This window comes from Antechinus flavipes, chromosome 4 (genome assembly GCF_016432865.1).
Source record: "Antechinus flavipes isolate AdamAnt ecotype Samford, QLD, Australia chromosome 4, AdamAnt_v2, whole genome shotgun sequence".
Classification (NCBI taxonomy): Eukaryota; Metazoa; Chordata; class Mammalia; order Dasyuromorphia; family Dasyuridae; genus Antechinus; species Antechinus flavipes.
Genome location: NC_067401.1, coordinates 27,044,225 through 27,066,376, shown reverse-complemented (window position 1 = coordinate 27,066,376; position 22,152 = coordinate 27,044,225). Strand labels below are relative to the sequence as shown.

At 41.3% G+C, this 22,152-nt stretch overlaps 1 protein-coding gene across 3 annotated transcripts in view; it reads right to left on the bottom strand.

Annotated features, from left to right (window-relative positions):
* Positions 1-15,982, bottom strand: part of CRK (CRK proto-oncogene, adaptor protein) — a 36,560-nt gene extending 20,578 nt beyond the window's left edge. Inside the window, exons 1-2 of one of the 3 annotated variants that reach the window (XM_051992199.1) lie at positions 15,616-15,982; positions 7,410-7,775 (exon numbers count right to left, since the gene is read on the bottom strand). In XM_051992199.1, the coding sequence (XP_051848159.1) occupies positions 7,410-7,775; positions 15,616-15,883 (634 nt within the window). In that variant the 5' untranslated portion in view covers positions 15,884-15,982. Of the gene's footprint in view, positions 1-7,239; positions 7,776-15,615 lie in introns of all 3 variants that reach the window. The other 2 variants (XM_051992198.1, XM_051992197.1) reach the window with 2 other exon arrangements.
* Positions 15,983-22,152: the final 6,170 nt, after the last annotated feature.

Below are 22,152 nucleotides of genomic sequence, written 5' to 3'. Positions count from 1 at the left end.
TATATTTTGGAGTGCTGCTGAACCAGATAATATTCAACAAAATAATCTTAAAAACAGCAAAACCTAGATGTTATATGTGTTTTTAAGTCAATATACACCTACAGAAATCCTTATGTATGGTTTAATGGCCCCCATTTCTATTTGTGTCTGACTCCATTGCTTTAAAACACTATTGCAAGGATCTTAACCTGGAGCCTGAGTTTTTGTTTTTTAAATATTTTGATAAGTCCATTTCATTTGTAACTGGTTTTCTTTATAATCGCAGGCATTTTATACTATATATTTAAAATCATCATTTTGAGGAGTTCATAAACTTTACTAAATGACACATCCAAGAGGTCCATGGCACACAAAGATCTATCTGTACTCACAATTTTAATATCACCTTCACATTTCTATTCATTCTCTAAGGGAAACAGCCTCAGAGACCTCAGTTCAGGTCTACCACAGCCACTAATTACTTGACTCTGGCCAAGCCATACCTTTTGTGCCTAAAGAATGTTTCTACTTATTAATAAAAGAAGAAAAAGAGACAAGAAGTTTGCTGGTGATTTTAAGAAATATTGGAGGTTATTTGGGACTGAAAGAACTACAAAAGAATGGCTCACAGTTCTAATGAGCTTGTGATGGTGAGAGCCATCTACACTCAAAGAGAAAATGATGGGAACTGAGTATGGATCACTATATCGCATTTTCATGCTTTTCGTTGTTGTTTGCTTGCATTTTTTCTTTCTATTTTTTTCCCTTTTTGATCCGATATTTCTTGTGAAGCAAGATAATTGTATAAATATGTACATATAGATTGGATTTAACATTTTTTTTACCATTTTTAACATATATGAGATTTCTTGCCATCCAGGGGAGAGGGTGGAAAGAAGGGGGGGAAACTGGAACATAAGATTTTGCAAGGGTCAATGTTGAAAAATTATCCATGCATGTTTTGAAAATAAAGTTTGAATTTAGAAAAAGGAAAAAAAAGATACTAACAAAAAAAAATAAAATATTGTTTCTAAAGGAAAAAAGAGTGGCTCACTTAGCCCATCTAGGAGTCATGAGTTCATAGGCAGATACCAGAATGAGATGTTCTTTCCCCCAGGACTCTCCCAGGACCAAGTCCCTCCCTCCCATAACTATTCGTTAAATTTTTTGCTTGCTACTAGTTAGATGCTCACTTAGCCTACCCAAGACCACAAGTTAATGAGCAAAACACTTAATGAACACTCCTTTCTTTACCCAGAGCCAACTTTCTCTCTTCTTTCTGTTTCTGTTTCTCTTCCCGGAGTGTGACAAAGAACACTTCATCCTGGAATGCTCATAGTCCTTCAAGTATCTTTCCTCCCTATTCCCCTCCCTATCCTGTCCTGCCTTCCTCACCAAGGCAGGAAAGGAGGCCTGGAGGAAGATAAGGAGGATGTGTGGTTTGAAACCATATGCACTACTTCCTAATTCAGAGCAGACAAAACCTAGCATTTTCTTTCAACATGTTACAACCTTAAGACACAAGGGAGTGTGCTCTTCTATAAAAACAGCGACTCATATTTGCTTTGCTATCTAAACAGACTACTGTCAATTGAAAGATGATTTCACGTGAATATTGGGGGGGAAATCAAAAATATCAAGAATAATTCTGCTTTCATTGCTGAGGATTACCAAATGTGCCCAACAGGCTGAGAGCGGAGCTGACTGACTCACTCCTTGCCAGTTTTCAGGATATTAAGCCCTCTGGCCTGTACACTATGGCAGAAAAGCCTGAGTGAGTTCTTATTAAGAAACCTATAATCATTCTCCAAACAAAAACTACAATAATGCAAAGGATATTCAAAATTTATATTCCATCACCTTGAAAACATGCCTTCTCTGCCCTGAGAGAGAGCGAGAGAAGAGAGAGAGGAGAGAGAAGAGGGAGAGAGAGAAAAAGAGAGAGAGAGAGAAAGTGAGTATGTGTGTGTTTGCTAACTCTGGGGTTCTACCTCACACCTATCCAATGGGCAAAGATAACCAAAAAGGAAAATGGAAGGAGTTTTGGGAGAAACATTAATTAAACAAATGGATTGTTGGCTAAACTAATCTAGTTGAGCCACTAAAGAAAGCTATTTGAAAATATTTCCATAAAGTCACTCAACTGTACCTATAAGCCAAAACCTTAAAGAGATCAAAGAAAAAGGAAAAGAATCCACATGTACAAAAATATTTATAATAGCTGTTCCTTCTGTAGTAACAAAAAACTGGACACTAAAAGGGAGTGTCCATCAACTGGACAATGCTAACCAAATTATGGATTATGAATGTAATGGATAATTAATGACTGACCTTAAGTAACAAAATGGATAGTTTTAGAGATAATTGGAAAGATCTCTAGGATGTGATGTAAAGTAGCTTGTATAGTACCAGAAATATATATGTATAGTATAAATATATAGTATAGTATATACAGAATATGCTGTGTATAGTATAAAAAATTATACTTATGAAAAACAGCTTTAAAAGCCTTACCACTGATCGGCGCAATGACAAACCTAAATCTCAGAGGACTGAAAATGAAGCACAATGCTCCCCACACCTCATGACAGAATGATGACCTGGTGCAAAGTAAGACATATTTTTGGACATGGACAATGTAAGACTTTGTTTTGCTTGACTAGGGGTATTTAGTACGAGGGGGTCTTCGTTTTTGGTTGTCCAAATGGAGAGAAGGGGAAAGAGAGAAAAAGAAATTTCTGTCAGTCCTTACTGGCTTACTTCTAGGGGAAAGTGTTAACAGAGTCACCCTAAACTTCCAAGGATAGCATATGGGTTGGACAACATTTGTCTTTTCCTCAGCAGCAAAGATAAAGCCTATCTCTCTTGGGAAAGAAAAAACTATCACAGTATCACAACCTTCTGCAATATTTTTCATCTTAATCTTCTAATTCAAGTAGTCTGGAGCCCTTGTCTCTGTCAGCATTTTAACAGAGAACTAAATAACATCCTGAGATACAGAACTGGAAGATAAACTATATTATAGAAATTAAGATTTTTTTAAAAAGTCTAGCTTAAAGGTTTCCCCTAATTTCTTTTCTTTTCTTTCTTTTTTTTTGGCTGAAGCAATTGCGGTTAAGTGACTTGCCCAGCTCACGCAGCTAAGAAGTGTTAAGTGTCTGAGGTTGCATTTGAACTCAGGTCCTCCTGACTTCAGGGCTGCTCTATCCACTGCACCAATTAGCTGCTCCTCCCCTTATTTCATATAAGAAAACAAAGACCTGTAGGAGGCTAAATAACTTGATTAAAACTTGTAGAAGGATTAAAACCCCAAGACCAGCTAGAGCCAGTACCTAGCTAGAAGTCCTTCTTTTCTGTGGCCTTCAATCATTTCCCATAGCAAAGTAAAGCACTCCCAAGCTCCATCCAGGCACCTATAGCTATATCCACCACAGAGACAGGAAACTCATGGCTGCCCTGCAAAGGTTATTTCTGAAGCACCAGAGATTTGCAGTTTTCACCCAGACAACAGAGATCCACCCTTTCTTCAGAGGCAGAGAGAAGTGACTTTCATCTATCCACCCACTCCACAAATTTTCCACAAGGTACATATAAATCAAAAGTCCATAAGAATATGGGTCTCCAAGAAGTAAAAGCTCATTCTCCCAAAAGGTCATGATACAATGTGGGCCTTCCCTCTTTTCACTGAGGCCCCTGAGCCTACCTAGTAAGGAAGATACAAAACACTTCTTTAAAGCCTAGGATGTGAAAGACATTGTAAATGTGGATACAAACTCAACAAGTGGAACAAATCTTTTCATTTTACAGGTGAGGAAACTAAGGACCACAAGGTGCTTCTTCAAGAAAGATTCCTATTGGTTGATCCTATTTATCATAAACAGGATTAAGGATAAGCTTGCCAGAATTGGCCACTTGCCCTTTAAATAAGCAGAAACTTTGGGCCAGAGTCCATTAAAATGAGGTGCCATTTCTTTGCTAAGATGCCCCCATGGCTACCATCACTTCCCCTTGGTCCAGATGAGTCCTGGTGGTGATGGATCAGTGTCCTCTTCACCTCCACCTCCAGGAACACCTCTCTTCTTCCCAGCAATGTCTTCTTACACAACGAATTTCCTCCCTCCTTACCTGAGAGTTACCTTATCAATAATATACTGTATTATTTATTGTTGATACATGTATGTTCATGTCTCCCTTGAATTTAAGCTCTTTGAGAGCAGAGACCGCCTCATTGTTGTGTCACCAGCTGCTAAGCCCAGAGTTTAGAACACAACAGGTGCCTAATAAATGCTTGTGAATTAACAGCTCCTTATCTGTGTGCTGGAGACCTGGCCCAAGACACTGAGGGGTTTTTTTTTTGTTTGTTTGTTTTTTAATAATTTATGTCCAAAGAAGCCCTACTCCTATAGCAAAGATTCTCCTTATTTGTAAGCTTAAACAATATCATCAATTAAACACAAAGTGCTAGAGTGTAGCTCCTGACCAGGATATTCTGGTACAGAACTGAGGGGCTGATGAGAAACCAGGGCCACCACATAGCAATGAGGTGCTGTGAGATTAGGATCTGCTATCAAAATATAGAAGAGGAAGGTTAACATCTGCAAACCACAAAATAAGATGCTGCTATTACAGCAGCTACTTGGGTACACTTTAAGGAACTGAAGAAAAAGGAACGAAAAGCTTCCTCTACAATGGACCATTTATAGGGCTTGTCAGTCACATCTGTAGTTCTAGGGAAGGACAGTTAGGGCTGTATGTTTTAGCACAGGATGACTTTTTACTCCCCCTTTCTCCCTCCCTCTCCCTCCCCCCCCCCCCAAATTCTCTCTCTCTCATCTGAGCCATATATTCTCTCTCTTCCAGGTAAAAAAGAGAACCAAACACTGGATAATCAACCACGTTCCAATAACAAACCATTATATCTGACATATCTATGAAATGAAGAACTAGATGATTTTCTAGGTCTTTTCCAAATTTAACCTTTCCTCAAGGCTTGGCTCTGGAGGCACCTTCTCCATTTAGCTTCAATGATTCCTTCTTCTACCCTTAGTTTCCCGCAGTAGTTAATGCTTTTCTCTTTCTCAAATTATCTTGCATTTGGTGATCTAGGGATATGCTTAATTACTCTGCAGAATAGAAGTTCCTCATAGCCAGGAAATGTCTCTTTTTTGTCTTTGTATAGCCGACATCTACTGTGGTACTTTACACACAAACACGAGTAGAAAGGGACTCAGGTTCTTCCTATCATGGCAAAATTACAATAAAGCTCCATTCTAAGGTACCCCACCATTCCAAGATCAGCCCTCCAGAGAGTTATTACTATGACTGATCAGAATATAAGACAGAATCAGAGGCCTGATAAATAAGTCTAATAATGAGCCGTTTTTTTTTTTTTTAAGCCACTAAAGTTAGTCATGTATTTAAATGCACATCACTAGCACTTATAATTCGTAGTGAGGCTCTCTAGCAATCAATGTATGTGGCTCAACACCAACATCCTAGCCAATAAAAACAAATTCATAAACTCTTTTTTATACTTTTATCCTAAAACTAAATATTAATCAACATTGACCTTAAGTGTTTACATCACTATAAATGTTTTAATCTTACAAGATTTGTATTTCACAATAAGCTAGAATGCTTTTAAGTGATAAAGCCTATATGATAAAAGCCAAAACTCTTAAACAATCTATCTTTACAACTAAAAGGATACAGAAATGAAAGCAATAATTTCTCAACCTACTTCCTGACCATAAGCCAGCCTGTGTCATTATCATCTTCACCATCTTACACATTCTGCCTAAATCTAACCATATCAGGTATACTGCCTACAGATCCACATTGAATTCTAAACCCATATCAAACCAATGGCTCATGTCCCCAAGGAGTTCACACTCAAGAAAACACCCAGAGATTATGAGCTTTTCTCTCCTTTTCTAAACTTCAAACATTTCTCTATTACCATGCTGAAAAGATGACCTCCAGTTAAGTCTGGTCTCAATGAAGTGATTAAACTAAAACCAGCTATAATCTACAATTAGGAAAAAAAATGCTCATTGAATGGGAAGCAGTCCTTTGGTTTCTCCAAGTTGGGACTGGTACCATTCCAGCACTCTTCTTTTGATTACATAGCCAATTATGAATGATACCACTCTGTAACTCAATCAGAAAACTCTCACTTTTCAGGACAAAGCTACGTAAGAGAAGTTTACCTAAGAGGGACATTATCTTCAAATTAAAGGAATCTAAAGATGCTCCAAATTAAGCCAGGAACATTTCCATCATCAAAAGCACCAGCCTTGTCTCGCCTCATGCCCAACTGACATATTTTTTAATCAGCCATATGCAAATCCAAAGTATCTCATGAGTGGAGACTGAAATACAGGACTCTTCAGAGGAAAGGTAGAATCTAAGAACTGTGCTGGCCTTGCTATTATATACTCCCCTCAAATAGAATGTGCAAGGATGCCACAAGATGAAGAAAAGCATCAACACAACATTCTTATTGGTCAGAAGAGTATGTACTACCAAAGATAAGACACCATTATAGGAGGGAATGCCTCCCTGGAGAAATGTGCAAACACTTGAGAAACACAGAAACAAGCAAAAGTAAATAAAGGCTGCAGCCCAGAATCCTTTGAAACCAAAATATATCTTTCTTTTTCTAGAAACAGACATCCTATGAATCACCTTACCTGTTCAACAGGCTTTACAGTTTCCTCCTGACATTCTTATCTGGCTATTCAGTTAATACAACCAAATTTGGAGAAAACCACCCCTTATAATGTTAAGACTACTGTATTTGGGAAAAATGTGACATTTAATATTATGACATTGCAATCTGCCTGTTACATTAAAATTTGTGAATGAACCCAAACCTTAAAAAAAAAAAAAAAAAAAAAAAAAAGACAGAAAACAAGGAAGAAATTAGAATGCAGAAGAGAACTCTAGGTTATTTCTTGTAAAGATGGGGTTATTATGAAATTAGCCCAAGTATACTTAGTAGAAGAAATCAATCAGAATGAAGAACAATCAGTAGCCATGCTTCAAGTAGTTATATGGTTATTCATTCTAGGTTAGGTTTTCTATGAAGAAGTATTCATCTCCAACATCAAACTCCTACATCATTAGTTATTGGTTTGACATCTACAGTAACATCACAATGCTGGTGCTCGCGCACTGCACGTCTACAAAGCTGTAATATGTCTGAAAGGGAGATCCCTGGAGCAGATCTCTTCTTTCTACGTTTTGCCCATTATGTACCTCCAAAGCCAAGGCTGTCTTGTCGTAGGCATTAGGGACTCGCTTCTGGATAACCCTGGCATAAATGGGCCCATTCTGGAGGTTAGGGAGCGGAGTGTTGACGCTGGGTTGGGCATAGGGCCCAGGCTCCGGCCCACCCAGTGGCTGTGGGTGGGAATTATCCTGGTTACCTCCAATCAAAGCTGACACTGAGGCGGAAGCAGGTCTATACTTCTCGACGTAAGGGACTGGGATCATTCCCCTCTTGCCTTCGCTGTCCTCCGCATTCCACCACTGCTCTTCAGGCTTATCACGGATTCTCAAGATGTCTCCTTTCTTAAACGGAAGGTCTTCTTCATCATTCCCATTAAAGTCAAAGAGAGCTCGCACATACTCTGCCTCCTCTGGCCTGAGAATTACTCCACTATGCTGCCTGGACCTGGAAACAGGTTCTATCAAGGTTGTAGTGTCCAAATAGTGTATTTTGTAGAATTCCAGTAAAGCAGGCAATGAATCAAATTCTTGATCTCCTATTCGGAGTCTGGCGGGGTTCAGCCCTGAAAGAAACACAACAGGATATTATTCAAAAGAACGTACTGCGTACAAAACAAACTTTAGATTTTAAATGTAAAATACAAATATAATATCCAATTAACTCAGTAAAATAACTGAACATATGACCATGTGAAAAGAGCAGCACTTAGAAAATAGTTTGTTAATTTTAATAGTGTCAGAAATAGTCAAAACTTAGAACTCAGAAATTCCAAGACAGAACATGTTTCACAGATTATACCATTTAATATGTCTGTTTTCCTGTGAAAACTTACTCAGCACCAGAAAAAATAAATTTAAATGTCTCTGTTACAATCACATAAGGAAGGTCATTATGGGAAATTGATTCTTAAGATTCCACAGTTCAAAGTGGCAATCAGATTGACAGTAAACTAGAAAGTATGGGAAGATCCCTGAAAAAGCTCCAGCTAGATTACCACTGCTAAATCTAAAATAAGAGAGTGAAGTACACACGAACTAAATTTTCATAAAACATGATTTTAGCCTACTAGAAGAGAATGAATTTTAGAACATATTCCCTTCTGCCCTAAGGTTCTAAAATGGAAGGACAAAGAACATGTGACCAAATAAAAAGCAAAATTGTCACTGAATGAGAAACAAGGTTTTCAACAGTAGTATAAGATTCAGAGGGAGAGACAGAACAAATATACTGTTTTTATCTTCTTTATATATATATGATAGTTGCTTTCAAATCAAATTATCATTTAAATTCAGATTAAATCTTAATTTAATCCCTATTTATTATTCTTTGTTATCAATGCTAATTTTAAGAAGAAATTTAAGGAAACAGAGGCCATTTATCCTATAATTGAGATAGCATTGCATAGTGATTAGCAGGAAGATTGATTGGAGAGTTAAGGAATATCAGGGTTTTGAGTTCTGTTATAGATACATGTGCATTTCCATGTTCAAAACACCTGCCCCATCCTACTTATTGCCCCAATCTCAAACTTTTCAATCTGATAGCAAATCCAAATTATCTTATGAAGCAAAATTGAAATGTAGATCTCTAGTTCTATATACCCACAGGAAAGTTACTTAGTGACTCTGTGTCCCAGCCAGCTCTCTAAAACTAATTTATCAACTGTTTTCAATCAATTAGTAAATATTTATTAAGAATCTATTATATGGGACAGCTAGGTGACTCAATGGATAGTGCACCAGCCCTGAAGTCAGGAGGACCTGAGTTCAAACCCGACCTCAAACACTTAACATTTCCTAGTTATGAGACCCTGGGTAAGTTACTTAGCCCCAATTGTCTCAGAAAAAAAAAATATATATATATATTATATGCCTGACATTGTAGTAAGCACTGAACATACAAAAGGAGGCAAAAGGTAGTCTTTGCCCTCTAATCAGGAATAGTAATAGCTAACAACATAGAATTTACAGTGTGCCAAGCCCTGAGCTAAGTCCTTTACAATTATTCTCTTTGATCCTCACAACACTAGGAGGTAAGAGCTCCATTTTACACAGGAAGAAAATTGAGGCAAAGCTAAATAACTTGCTCGGGGTCACACACAACTAGTACTAACAAATATCAGAGGCCACATCTGACACAAGGTCTGATTTCAGACCATGCACTACCCTGGCTGCCCTGTAACACTGGAGGGAAAGGGGAAGGAATGAGAGTTTCAACCCCAAGAAAGAATGAGATGATTGGAAATGCTAAGAGTTCCTTGGATGCCTCCTTATGTGGGGACATGTCCCCTGGATTCTTGCCAGCAGAGAACAGGTTGGGGCAGGCTAGAAAGACTTCAAATAAATCTAGGTCCAGAGATGGACTGCTATCCTACATGCCAGTTGTCTGAGACTCAGACTACCTAAATTTGGAGCTGCTCCATATCAAGTTGATCAATGTGATTTTCAGTCCTATCTTTCTAAGTCATGAAGGCATTGCACTGGGAGAGTGAACACCCAGACCAATGAAATTCCAGATCCTTAAAACCTTGAATTCCTAAAAGTTATACAGATGAATGCCATATAAGTGTGGAAAGAATAAGTAGAATAGAGATATGCCTTTAAAACAAAATTCACTTTATTATTAGGGTGAAAAGAAAAAGATGAACTCTGAAAGGACTTCATGGATTTAAAGGCCTACAATTCAGAACGAGTTCTGCAGTGCCTTCTCTTTTCACCCCAGCTGAATAATGGAAGAACAAAGCCCTAATTTAAAGGACAGTACACTTCTCATAAGTAAATATACACATTCCTTGCACAGCACAAAGTCTATCTGTGGAATTCAGGGTTGTAAGCTGAAACAAGTTAGTTAGGAAATCAGGCAAGAGACCCAATTCAAATCCAGAAATTCTGGGTACAGGCCCCAAATCAGAACACTGAGATGAATGCCCAAGTCTTAGAGCACAAACCCACAGCAGACATAGACTAAGAACAAGCAAAAAGCGACCAAAGAGCTCTCAGCATAGAATATGAGTTTTGGGCAATAACTAGAATCCTGAACTTATAGCTAGAGGAGCTGTCAGAGATTGATACTCTAATTCGGAGGTTCTGAGCACAGGAGAGAACAAGGTCTTTCTCTCATCAGCCTAGTTTCCAAGTTTAAGACAGAGAGTTAATAGAAATTAACAGAGAGCTTTGCTCAATATTCTCTTGTCTGGGTCAGTTGAGATTATGGATCACAGAATAGACATGCTGAGGCAGAGAATTGTTTCAAACAAGAAGAAACAAGAAGAATGAAGTGTTTGTAATACTTTCTCCAGCCTTCAACCAACTAACTACATCACAGGAAAGTTGTCACCAGCCTCCCTTTTCACTTGGGAGAGGGAGAATCTAGCTATATTACAAGTATCTCAGAATGAGATAGATCACAAAAGTCCTATTTTAAACAATGAATCCCATTTTGCCACTGATTTCCATTATGTAAAGAAATTTGTAATTTTTTTTTTTTAAATCTAGTATGAAAATTTGAGGAGACTGTTTCCAAGTATCAAAAAGTTGTTCCTTCTGTTTAGGATATGAAATAACTGTCACCCTCGACTTTCCTAAAGACTCTAAGACAAAAGTAAAATTTAAGGGGCAGGCATTGGAGAGAATATCTTTTGTAAAGATCAGACAGCCTGGACCCACACTGGCTCCTATAATAAGTTCCCTAGGATATGAAGCTACCCCAGTTCACCTTTTCCACCTACCATATATTTTGTACTAAGGTACAAACTGGTCCCAAAGTGACCCAGTTCCCAGTTCTTTTAGCAGAAGCCACAACAGCATAGAAACAAATACAAGGTAACAAGCCAAACAAAACTGCAGGATAATGTAGAAATGTAGATGTAAAGTTCCCAATTCTTTCCTCTAGGCTTTAATTGCAATTCCACCCAAGAATAGTTTTTGGGAGGACGAGGGGAGGGAATTTTTATTTTTCCCATCATCATGGAGAATTTCAGGTGTGGAAACTCCTTTCATGTCTATTGACAGCTAGAATCTGAACAGGTTGCTAGAAAGCAACACATCTCTCTCTCTGAAAGTTTGCTTTGTTTCACTTAGGCAAGTTTTCCATCAGGACTTTATTTAAGCACCTGGGTCTTCAGGTTACTGTCTGACAGTCCTAGGAACTGGAAGGTTTGTGGAAACTAAGACTTGGCTGAGCCCAAGTCAGAGCACCAGGTCCAATGAGTAGCGCACGAAGAGAAAGCACACTAGCCTCCTGGTCTTGTCTTTATCTCTCAAGACATTCTCTCTTCTCTTTTCCCTTGCCCCTTATCTATAATTCCTCTTTCTTTCATCTTTCCTGCCTATGTCTTCAGCCTGCTAATGGTAGTCACAGATACTGGTGGGGCCCTTCAGAGGATGAACACTCAAGAGCCACAAAGATTGCTGACTTAAAGCTTCCCCAGAGTCCAAGGATTATTGTGTTCTCTCAAGCAGACCACATCCATTTTTATGCAATTTAAGTTTCTTAAAATGATAGACCTATCCTAACAACACTTGACACCTACCACTGTAGCCTCAGAAGAAATTATCCCATAGGCCAGAATATGCAGAACCATCTAATGACACTTTCTAAGGCAAAGACTGCAAACACAAGTAAAGAATAAGAAATGAAGATTAGGTTGTCAGATGGCCAGAGGCAGGAATGTCTGAAAACAAAAAAGGCAGCCCAAGTGGCCCAAAGGTGGAAAGGTATAAAGGACCTTTACCTTAACAATGTCATCTGGAGCAACACTGGCTACCTAACACTGCAAAGAACCCAATGCCAATGGAGCAGTTGAAAGCTCCCTGATGTACATAATTGGCACAAAATGTTAGATGTACCAATTCAACAACTGCTGAATGTCTACTCTGAGAGAGGCACCACACTAAGCACTGAAGTGATTGTACTCCAGTGGATACATGAAAACGAGGAAGACCTGCTTCCTGTGCTGAGTTCACAATGAAATGGTAGAACATTCTTGTTGCCAATGTGCCCTCTCTACATCTCTTGCTTTCCTTAAAATGTGATGTACAATTCATGTTTTCCATGTAACTTAAATGGAAAGGCTCCATATGTTATATAGAAGAAATGGAAACAATGTGGGTGTCTATCATTTGAGGAATGACTGAACTGTGGTAAAGAAATAGAACGGAACATTACTCCACTTTTAAGAAGTGATGAATATGATGAATTCAGAAAAACTAGTATGAACTTATGTAGGAGTACAATTACAGGATGAGCATAATTAATAGAAAACAATTTTCAAAAGCTGCAAAAACGTGACCAATCATAAAACTCATGAAGCATACTTTCCATCTGTTGGTGGGCTATTGGTCCAGAATGAGATATATATTTAAAACTTTGACAGTATGCTGGTATATTTTGCTTAATTATACCTAATTGTTGAGTAAGATTTCAGTTTGAGGGTGGGAGTGAGTAGAAGTGAATAGAGATATCCCCCCAAAAAGAATACCAATATTAAAAACCAAAACAAAAATCTCTGTTATAAAACCAAGTGTTTAGCAGGGAACACAAACATGGCAATTTTGTCGCTATCTTAAAACGATATACTTTTAAAAACATACATAAAAGTCGTTTCATATGCAATTTCTTTCCCCCCTCTTCTAAGTATATAGGAAGGCTGGTATTTGCTAGTGACAAATATTCACCTATTTCAAACCTTCCTTGATTCACACTGTCTGATCTTGGTTCTCTTTCTACTAAGCATCATCTACACAATTTATCTTTATTACTTTGTAAATGTTCATCCAGACTACCCAACTAAACCATAATCTCAAGAAGGGAAACAGTATCTTCCATTTCCCATCTCAGAATTTTGCAAGGGCCATACCTATTTACAATTACTTTAAGTTTAAGGTGAAAAGGTAAATGCGCATTGTATTTGTTAAACTGAATACCAAGGGACTGTAAATTGTTGAGAATGAGAGTACCTAAATCATCTCTCTGGTACTTCTCGGCTTTAATATTCTGTAATTCATTCTATATTAGAGTTGCTCAACTGAAAAGCCCAACTTCAAACCCTAACTTCCTTGTCATAAGCTAGCAAGTAACCCTTAATACCACCCTAAATAAATTTCTATCCTAACTTAACTGCTGCTGCCTATATTCTATTTACAGAAGAGCAAAGCAATCATTTGCATAAATCTTTCTAAATGAATTCTTATCCAATCTGCCAAAGATTTTTAGAAGCTCTCAATTTCCTTCCCCACCCCACCTTCCTGCCCTAAACAAAGGATGGCAAGGGACTGGGGATAGTTTTCCTTCACAATCTCCATTCAGCTTGGGCACTGAACAAAACCAAGACCCATGGGAAGCAAAGGCACTGAACTATTCACATTCCCAGGTGCTCCTTCCTCCACTGCAATGCTCTTTTGAAAGATATTGGAATCCTGAAATGGCCAAAAGACCTTCTATATTCCCCAACAAAATTCAAACCAACTTCCTTTATAACTTCAAAAAACAGTAAAGGCATTGCAGAAATAACCTTCAAAAAATACACAGCAGCTGAATCAAATATACTAAATGGAAAATAGATAATGTAGTAGAAAGCAACCCAGCTGTTTTTTTACCCTTTGAACTGCTTTCCTAATCACATAGCAGTGATAATCCTAACCTCCCTGGCTGGGCCAAGGAAGTGTCTTGAGTTGCATTTTGTTATAAAAAGGAGAGGTCCTCCCTCTATTAAGGAATATACTGATACCAAGATTTAAAACCTCAGTGTGCAGAGGACTAACAATATCCACCTAGCCTTCAGCTCCACATTAGACCATCAAGTCAAAGAATACCGAGAAAAACAGAAGTCGTTTACGTTTTACTATGTAAGATGCAGTCCAAGATACCCTTACCAACTACCTCGAGGCCAGGGAAAAAAACTGATTGGACATGTGGGCTAACACTGTCCCAATACTGAATAACTAAGACATTAATCAATCTGGAAAAGATGTGCTATTTTATGAACTAATTTTATTTGGGGAAAAAACCCTCAAAAGCACATTTTAAAGTGAGAAACTTTAAAACTAAAAAACTCCTTCATCATTAGGAGTCATTGATTCCTTTCAGTATCAATTACTTTGTATTAACATGACAGCATTTGTCAGTTCTCCTGACTTTTGGACTTAAGATGGTCTATATTAGGAACATTAGGAATAAATTTTTTTAAGTCTGTTATAAAGGATGTCTTTCAAATCAAAGAGATTAGCTTGAATCCAACCTCAAGACACTTAGCAGTTAACAGAATGGAGGTCATCTTTGTCCTATTATACTAACAGCAACATCAAATGAAGATATTGCTGTTGTTTAGGGTTATCTTCAACTTTCAACTATGAAAACAAAGGGAAACACTGGAAGCATCTACTAAATGTCAGAAACTACACAATAAAAGGTACCCTGGTGGTAGCTTAGAGCACAGAGTGATATAGTAGGGAAAATGTCTCATTTTTAGCATTCTTGTATGATCTGGGGAAAAATCACTTAAAGCCTGTTTAACTCGTGTGCAAAAGGGGGAACTTGGACAGAATAACCTCCAAGCTTCCTTCCAGACTTCGAATCCAAGAAAAGAAATTAAAGTCCACTTACATTTGTAAGAGTTGTTTCTGGAAGTAAAACACTCAACTCCCCCTCCTCCCCTCCCATAATCATTCAGGACTACAGTTGTTTCCTGAAATCCCTAATCCCACCTCCGAGGACCAAAGTGACAATTCTGCCCAAGCAGAATAGGACCAAGTCCCCAGCACTCTCCTCCCTCCGGTAAGCCTGCTCGGAGGTCTTACATGGTGCTCATCCTCGCCCTCTAAAGCTTTAATAACTTGGGGTCAGAGCGGGAGGGAGAGCACAACAATCTGAAATTTTGACTTTAAAAAAAAGTACTTGGGAAAAACCATACAAGAGAAAATCCTGTGCAAAGTCAGAACCCAGAAGGGCCCTTCTGAAGAGCTAAGCTGTGCTAATGGATACAGTGCAATGCAAACAGAGACGGGATGAAGATTTTTCATTTCAAAGTGAAATTATAATAAACATGTTTAATCCAAAGATGAGCCTGGTTGTGGCCATGTCAAACCCTTCGGGCCTCGGTTTTCTCACTTGCAAGGTGGCCTCCCGGCCCTAAATCCAAGCCCCAAGGACTCTCTGAATTCGGGAAAGGGACGTCCGGGCAGTGCCGGGCATGACACTTGGCCAGGTCGGGAAGCCTCAGTTTCCCCCGTCTGGACAGGGAGGTTGCTTCCAGCCCGGCGCCTACGAAACTGAGAGCTCCGGCTCTCTCTCCGCGCCCCGAGGATCCCGATGCCCCCTGCACTCCCCGGGGTCCCAGTCCCCTTTCAGTGCCCCAGTGGTCCCCGACGTCCCCGTCCCGCCCGGGGCCCGCGCCGCTCCCTCACCGGGCCCAGACTGCGCGGCGGCAGGCGGCAAGGGCAGCGGCGGGGCGGCGGCGGCGGCGGCCGGGCGCGGGCCGCTGCTGTTGATGATGTAGTGGGAGACGCGCGAGTTCTCCGAGACGCTGAGCACATAGTCCCCGGGGCTGGTGCTCGAGTCCCGCACCAGGAAGACCCCGTGCCGCTGGCCCTGCAGCAGCGCCACCGCCTCCTGCCGGCTCAGCCGCCCCCAGTACCAGCTGCTCCGTTCCTCCGAGTCGAAGTTGCCCGCCATGGCCGCCTCCGCCCCGACACGCTGGGCCTGGGCCCGAGCCCGGGCCTGGCCCGCCGAGGACGAAGCCGCCGCCGCCGCCCCTCCGCCCGCGAGCGCGTCCCTCCACGCCCGCGCGCCGGCCGGCCGGTCTGCCCGCCCCGACCGACGACCGAGCGCCCGCCCGCCGCCCCGCGGACCGGCTCCGGCCTCCGCTCCTCAGCAGCGCCCGAAATGGCGGCGGCGGCGGCGGGCCTTCCCCACCGGAAGTGACGCGCTCCGCCAGGGGCGGGGGACGAGAGTTGGGCGGGTGGCCTGCCGGGAAAAGAGACGGACGGCCGCCATTGGGAGAAGGGCAAGCGCGAGCATGCGTGCTACCCCTCACGCGGTCTTCGCAGGTCCCCTCCCTGGGCTCTCGGGTGTCACTTTCTGGCCCGGGCCGGGACTGCAGCACCTTCCAGGGCGGGGCCGAGGAGGCGAGCAGGGGGCGGGGCTTTACTGGGGGGAGGGGGGGTGTCCCTGTCCCTCTTCCCCATTTTCCGCCGAGGGTCGGGGAAATCCTTGAACCACAAAATGCAGTGTTAGGGCTGGACGGAAACTTTGGCCTCCGGGGGACTTCCTCTTCGGGAGCCGGCGCTCTGAGGCCGTCAGGGATCCTGCTCCTGAGCCCGCAGAGTCCGAAAGGGCCGGAGGCTCGCCCGAGGCCACGCAGCCCGGAGCGTCCCGAGCCCACCTCCCGGAGGAGCAGTCAGTCAATGAGCATCGATTAGGGGACCCCCGCGGGTCTGGCCCTGCGCTGCACCAAAGGCGCGAAGAGCGCGGTCTTCTAGATTAGAGGAATGGAAACTCCTTGAGGGCAGGCAAGGCTGGGATTTCTCTCACTTCCTAGTGCGTGGGGGAAGGGCTTGGAAGGACGGAGAGAATTCGGAACTCAAAACCCAAAATTCACAAAATGTTTAAAAAAAGGAATCTCACCCAGGACTTAGAGTGGTCGGCACTTTGTGCTTAAATCTTTTTTCATTCATTTCCTAGTTCATCCCTCCCCTTCCCTCACTGTCTCTTGTTTTACCAAAGATCTGTACACGAGCCGTTTCTCACGAACCTTCTGGGGCTCTCCATTAAACAGAGTCTTGTCCCGGTGTTCCACAATCTGAGCCCAAGCTACGGTTCCAGCCCCTTTCTCCTATTCCTTTCCTGAGCAATGCAATAGAGTCAACGGAGGAGCGCTCACTTACACCTGCATACTAAGCACGAAGGAGACGGACACAAAAGAAATCGTGCCGATTTAAGCCACATCGTCACCCACCGTTCCCCAGGAGCTTGCGAAGGACACACACACATATAATCCGCCCACACTTACATACTCCACTAGGTTTTTGGAAAACCACGTATGTTCATGGTATTGTGTGTATGTGTGTAGGTATGAATCCATGCTTGCGCACTAATACCTAGGTATTGCAGCATATATGCCGTGTGTGACATGCGCACGACATGTATATATATATATATATAATACCTGTTTATGTTTAAAATAAATACAAGGTAATTTGGGGTACAGACCAATTGGATTGTTGTCGCATTCCCCACTTCACCTAATCTAGTCTCTCCCAATTCTGTGGCTGATCGGGAGCCACCAATTTCAGAAGGTAGATTCCAGCCTCCCTCATCCAAATTTTGTCTCTGCTGTAATCCTTCTTTGCTTCCTTGCCTTCAAGGACTTCAACTGGAAAGCTACCTCATCCGGAACCTCAGGCACCCCCTAATATTAATTGTTCCTCCTCTTCCCAGCTCGAAGGATTACCTCATTTTTTTTTATTAAAGCTTTTTATTGACAAAACATATGCGTGGGGAATTTTTTCAACATTGACCCTTGCAAAATCTTTTGTTCTAAATTTTCTCCTCCTCCTCCCCTTCCTACCCCCTCTCCTAGATGGCAGGTAATCCAATACATGTTCAATATGTTAAAAAATGTTAAATCCAATATATGTATACATAGTTATACAGTTATCTTGCTGCACAAGAAAAATAGGATCGAGAAGGAAAAGAAAAAAACAGAGAAAAAACAAAATGCAAACAACAGAAAGAGTGAAAATGCTATGTTGTGGTCCACACTCAGTTCCCATAGTCCTCTCTCTGAGTGTAGATGGCTCTCTTCATTACTGAACAACTGGAACTGGTTTGAGTCATCTCATTGTTGAAGAGAGCCACGTCCATCAGAATTGATCATATGATCTTGCTGTTTCCATGTCCCATGATCTCCTGGTCCTGCTCACTTCACTCAGCATCAGTTCATGTCAGTCTCTCCAGGCCTCTCTGAAATCCTCCTGCTTGTTGTTTCTTACAGAACAATAATATTCTATAACATTCATATACCATAACTTATTCAGCCATTCTCCACCTGATGAGCATCCACTCAGTTTACAATCCCTTACCACTACAAAAAGGGCCGCCGCGAACATTTTTGCACATGTGAGTTCTTTTCCCTCCTTTAAGATCTCTTTGGGAAACAAGCCAAGTAGAAACATTGCTGAGTCAAAGGGTATGCACAGTTTGATAACTTTTTGTTTTCCAGAATGGCTGGATCTGTTCACAATTTCACTAACAATGTAGCACTGTCCCAGTTTTCCCACATCCCCTCCAACATTCGTCATTATCTTTTCCTATCATCTTAGCCAATCTGAGAGGAGTGTAGTGATATCTCAGTTGTCTTAATTTGCATCTCTGATCAATAGTGATTTGGAACATTTTTTCATATGACTAGAAATGCTTTCAATTTCATCTGAAAATTATTCATATCCTTTGACTATCAATTGGAGAATGGATTGCCTCAAGAAGAATTTTAATTCAATAAATTAAATTCAACAAGTATTTAATAAGTCCCCTCTATATGAGGCCCCTAAGAAAGTAGGGGTGGGGTGCGGAAACCGTTCCTGTCTCCAGGAGATTAGTCTCTTAGTTCTGCTCTGAGAATTTTGTCCTGTTATCATCTACACACAAATCTCACTCCCCCCCCTGGAAAATTATTTGTGTACTTCCTCATGCCCCTTTCCCCTCCTCCCTACTATCAATAAATGATGAGCTTTTTAAGAACAGGACTTGAGCCCTGGGTTCACCTCAGTCCTAACACAATCTTGAAAGCACTTAGGAACTGGTACTGTACAGAACTCAGCTCTGCCCCATCTCCCACAGACGGAGCGCCCGGAACCATTCCTCTCATGCCATTAACGTTTTGCAAAGCCGGAATGCACTCACACAGAGACCAGAACCTAACCCACTTTGGAGAAATGGGTGGGACTACTCTGGGCAGTGACTCAGAGGGCCAGTTCTAGGGTGGGGACAGAGGAGAGAGCAGTTAGTGCAGGAAGAAACTCTAAGATCCTCTGGATACACTTAATCCACATAGTCACTCACCATTCCCCTGGGCAAATTGGACAGCACTGCCCCACCCCGTTCAAACCCTCCTAGGCTATAGTTTCTATTTTTGTATCTCCATTTCCTTTTCCCTATGACCTGATAAGAGCCAGAAACCCAGTGTGTTTGGTGCTGTGCAAGTGGTCAAAGACCCGGACTTAGGGGTCCTCCTGTGATTCTGGACACTAGCTGTCTGATTCTGGCCAAGTCATTTCATTGCTCCCATCCTCAGTTTTTCTCATCTGTAAAATGGGAATAATAACAGTACCAGAGTGGTTTTAAGGCTCAAATGAAGGAAATGGATGCCCTTTGTAAACTTTGAAGTGCTACATCCGATAGCTATTGTTAAACCTAAATAATAGCCCTGGAGTTGGAGGAAGGGAGAGTAGGCAACTGATAGGATCCTAGATGGTCACCTCCTAGTTATAAGTTTCTGGCCCATTAGACCACTGGCCATCTCCAGTCATCAGAACTCCTGCATAAACATATCCTCCCCCTCTTCCCCCTAAAGAAAGGATGTTTTTTGTTCTTCTTAGCTCAGCTTAACTAAGCTGTGTTCCCATAATTTTTTTTTGTATATTCCTCACAGGTTCCTTTACTATTATTATTTTCTTTTTTTTAAATAAAGCTTTTTATTTTCAAAACATACATCAATAGTTTTCAATATTCACCCTTGCAAAATCTTGTGTTCCAAATTTTTTCCCTCCTTCCCCCTCCCCTAGGCGGCAAGTCATCCAATACATATTAAACATGTGCAATTCTTCTATACATATTTCCACAATTATCTGTTCCTATAATTTGGATACTTTATTATAAGGAGATACTTATTTGTGACACTTTCTCTCTTCCTGGCTTCCCTCAGTCTTCTAACTCAAGTGCTGCCTTTCTGAAGTTTATAGCCAGAGAATCATTGCAGTAGCTATATGGTAGTTCCTGCCTCTCCATCTCCCAAACCTCCTTCTAGTTGCCCTTCCAGTCATCATGGCCAGTGGTGATCCCAAAGGCATTTACTAAGGGTTATTGCAGCTGTGATCCTATCCCAAATAATTTAGCCTATTAGATCTCAGTTTCCTTTTCTGTAAAATGAGGTGTGTCAAGCTCAACTTTTTTGAACAAAGGTCGTTTAGATATGGAGTAGCTGACTTTGGACATTCCTAGTCTAATGGTGCAATGAATAGAGTGCTGGGCCTTGAATCAGACAGATCTGAGTTTAAATCCAGTGTCAGACATTCATTAGTGATGTGATCCTGGGTAGTCTTTTGATTTCTGTTTGTCTCGGTTGCCTCAATTTTAAAAAGGCTATCATAATGGCCCCTACCGCCCAAGGTTGTAGTAAGACACAAATGAAATAATATTTGCAAAGCAGGATTTATAAATGCTAATTCTTAAAAGTTTTTCTAACTCTGAGAATCTGTGATTCTGCAAAGAGACACTGAGGAAGGAGAAGCTTTCCTTCATTTCTGGTATTCCCATCACCTCCTTCTGGACTGATGAAAAGGCACGGAAATGCTCCTAAATGCCGGATCTCCAGCTTCTGCTTCAAGCTTTTCTGAAATCCCATACTCTCCAACTTCCTGCTGGCCACTCCCCCTCCACCCCGGCCTTCTAGAATGCTGGCTCTAGCCCCAGTTTCCTGACTCATCCCCTCCCCCCCAGCATGCACACCTGCACCAGCCTTCTCTGTCACCCATTGTTCTATTTCCTCCAAGTGTCCTTCCCAACACAATTTGACATTTACCAATGGACGCGTGGACAGATGCTGGCTCCCCCCAGTTTCCTGGAAAGAACATGAGACAGTCAAAGGATCTGGGCTTGAATGCCAGGAGCACGACTCACTGGGCGTGTGATCTGGGGCATCACTTCTGCAGGCTTTTGTTTCCACCTCAGTAAAAAGGGAGGATTGGGCTAGATTAGAGATGAGCACTTACTCTCTCTTGAAACTACTGGGTCTAGGGGGCAGCTAAGTGGTTCAGTGGATAGAGCACCAGCCCTGAAGTCAGGAGGACCCGAGTTCAAATGTGATCTCAGACACTTAACACTTCCTGGCTGTGTGACCCTGAGCAAGTCACTTAACCTCAATTGCGGAAGAAAGGAAGAAAGGAAGAAGTCTAAACAAAAGGCAGTGGAACAAAGTGGATCATCTTGGACTCCAGAAGAGATCTACCACTGACTGGCTCTGTGACGCCAAATTACTTAAGCTATCAAAACTCTAAATGCGAAGAATCTAAATTACAGAATTGTACATATACAGAAATGTAAATGTAAAGTACAGAAAATAGCAACTTTGTGCTGAGAGAATAAGTTTCCACACTGGGGAGATGTATAAGCTAGAGGCAGCTAGCTGTTGTATGTCTCAATTTACTCATTTATAAGATGGGGGTAATAATTGCATCTACAGTATTGTTGTGAGAAGAAATAAGATGATGTTTGGAAATTGTTTTGTAAACCTTAAAGTGTCAAATAAATGCCAACTACTATTATTTTCTTTATGTGAAATGAAAATGGATTAGTTTGTTTTGGTTTTCATGAAAAGCAACAACTTGGGTGGAGCCAGTAGGACAGAAAATTTAGGAAGGGCAGTCCTGAAACTGTGCGGTGAAGGTAGCAAAGTGGATAGAGTGCCCACTTTGGAGTTGGGGGGATCTGAGTTCAAATCAGATCTTAGACACTGCTTAGCTAAGAGACCTTGGGCAAGACACTTAACTCCAACTACCTCAACAACAAAAAAAGGAAAGAGGATGAAAAAAATAAAAAGAAAAAGAAATGAAGGAAGAAAGAGAGATAAAGGAAGAAAAAAGAGACAGGGAATGAGGGAGAAAGAAAGAAAGGGACTGAGAAAGAAAGACAGAGAAAAAGAGATGGGTGGGGGGGAAGCCCTGAGA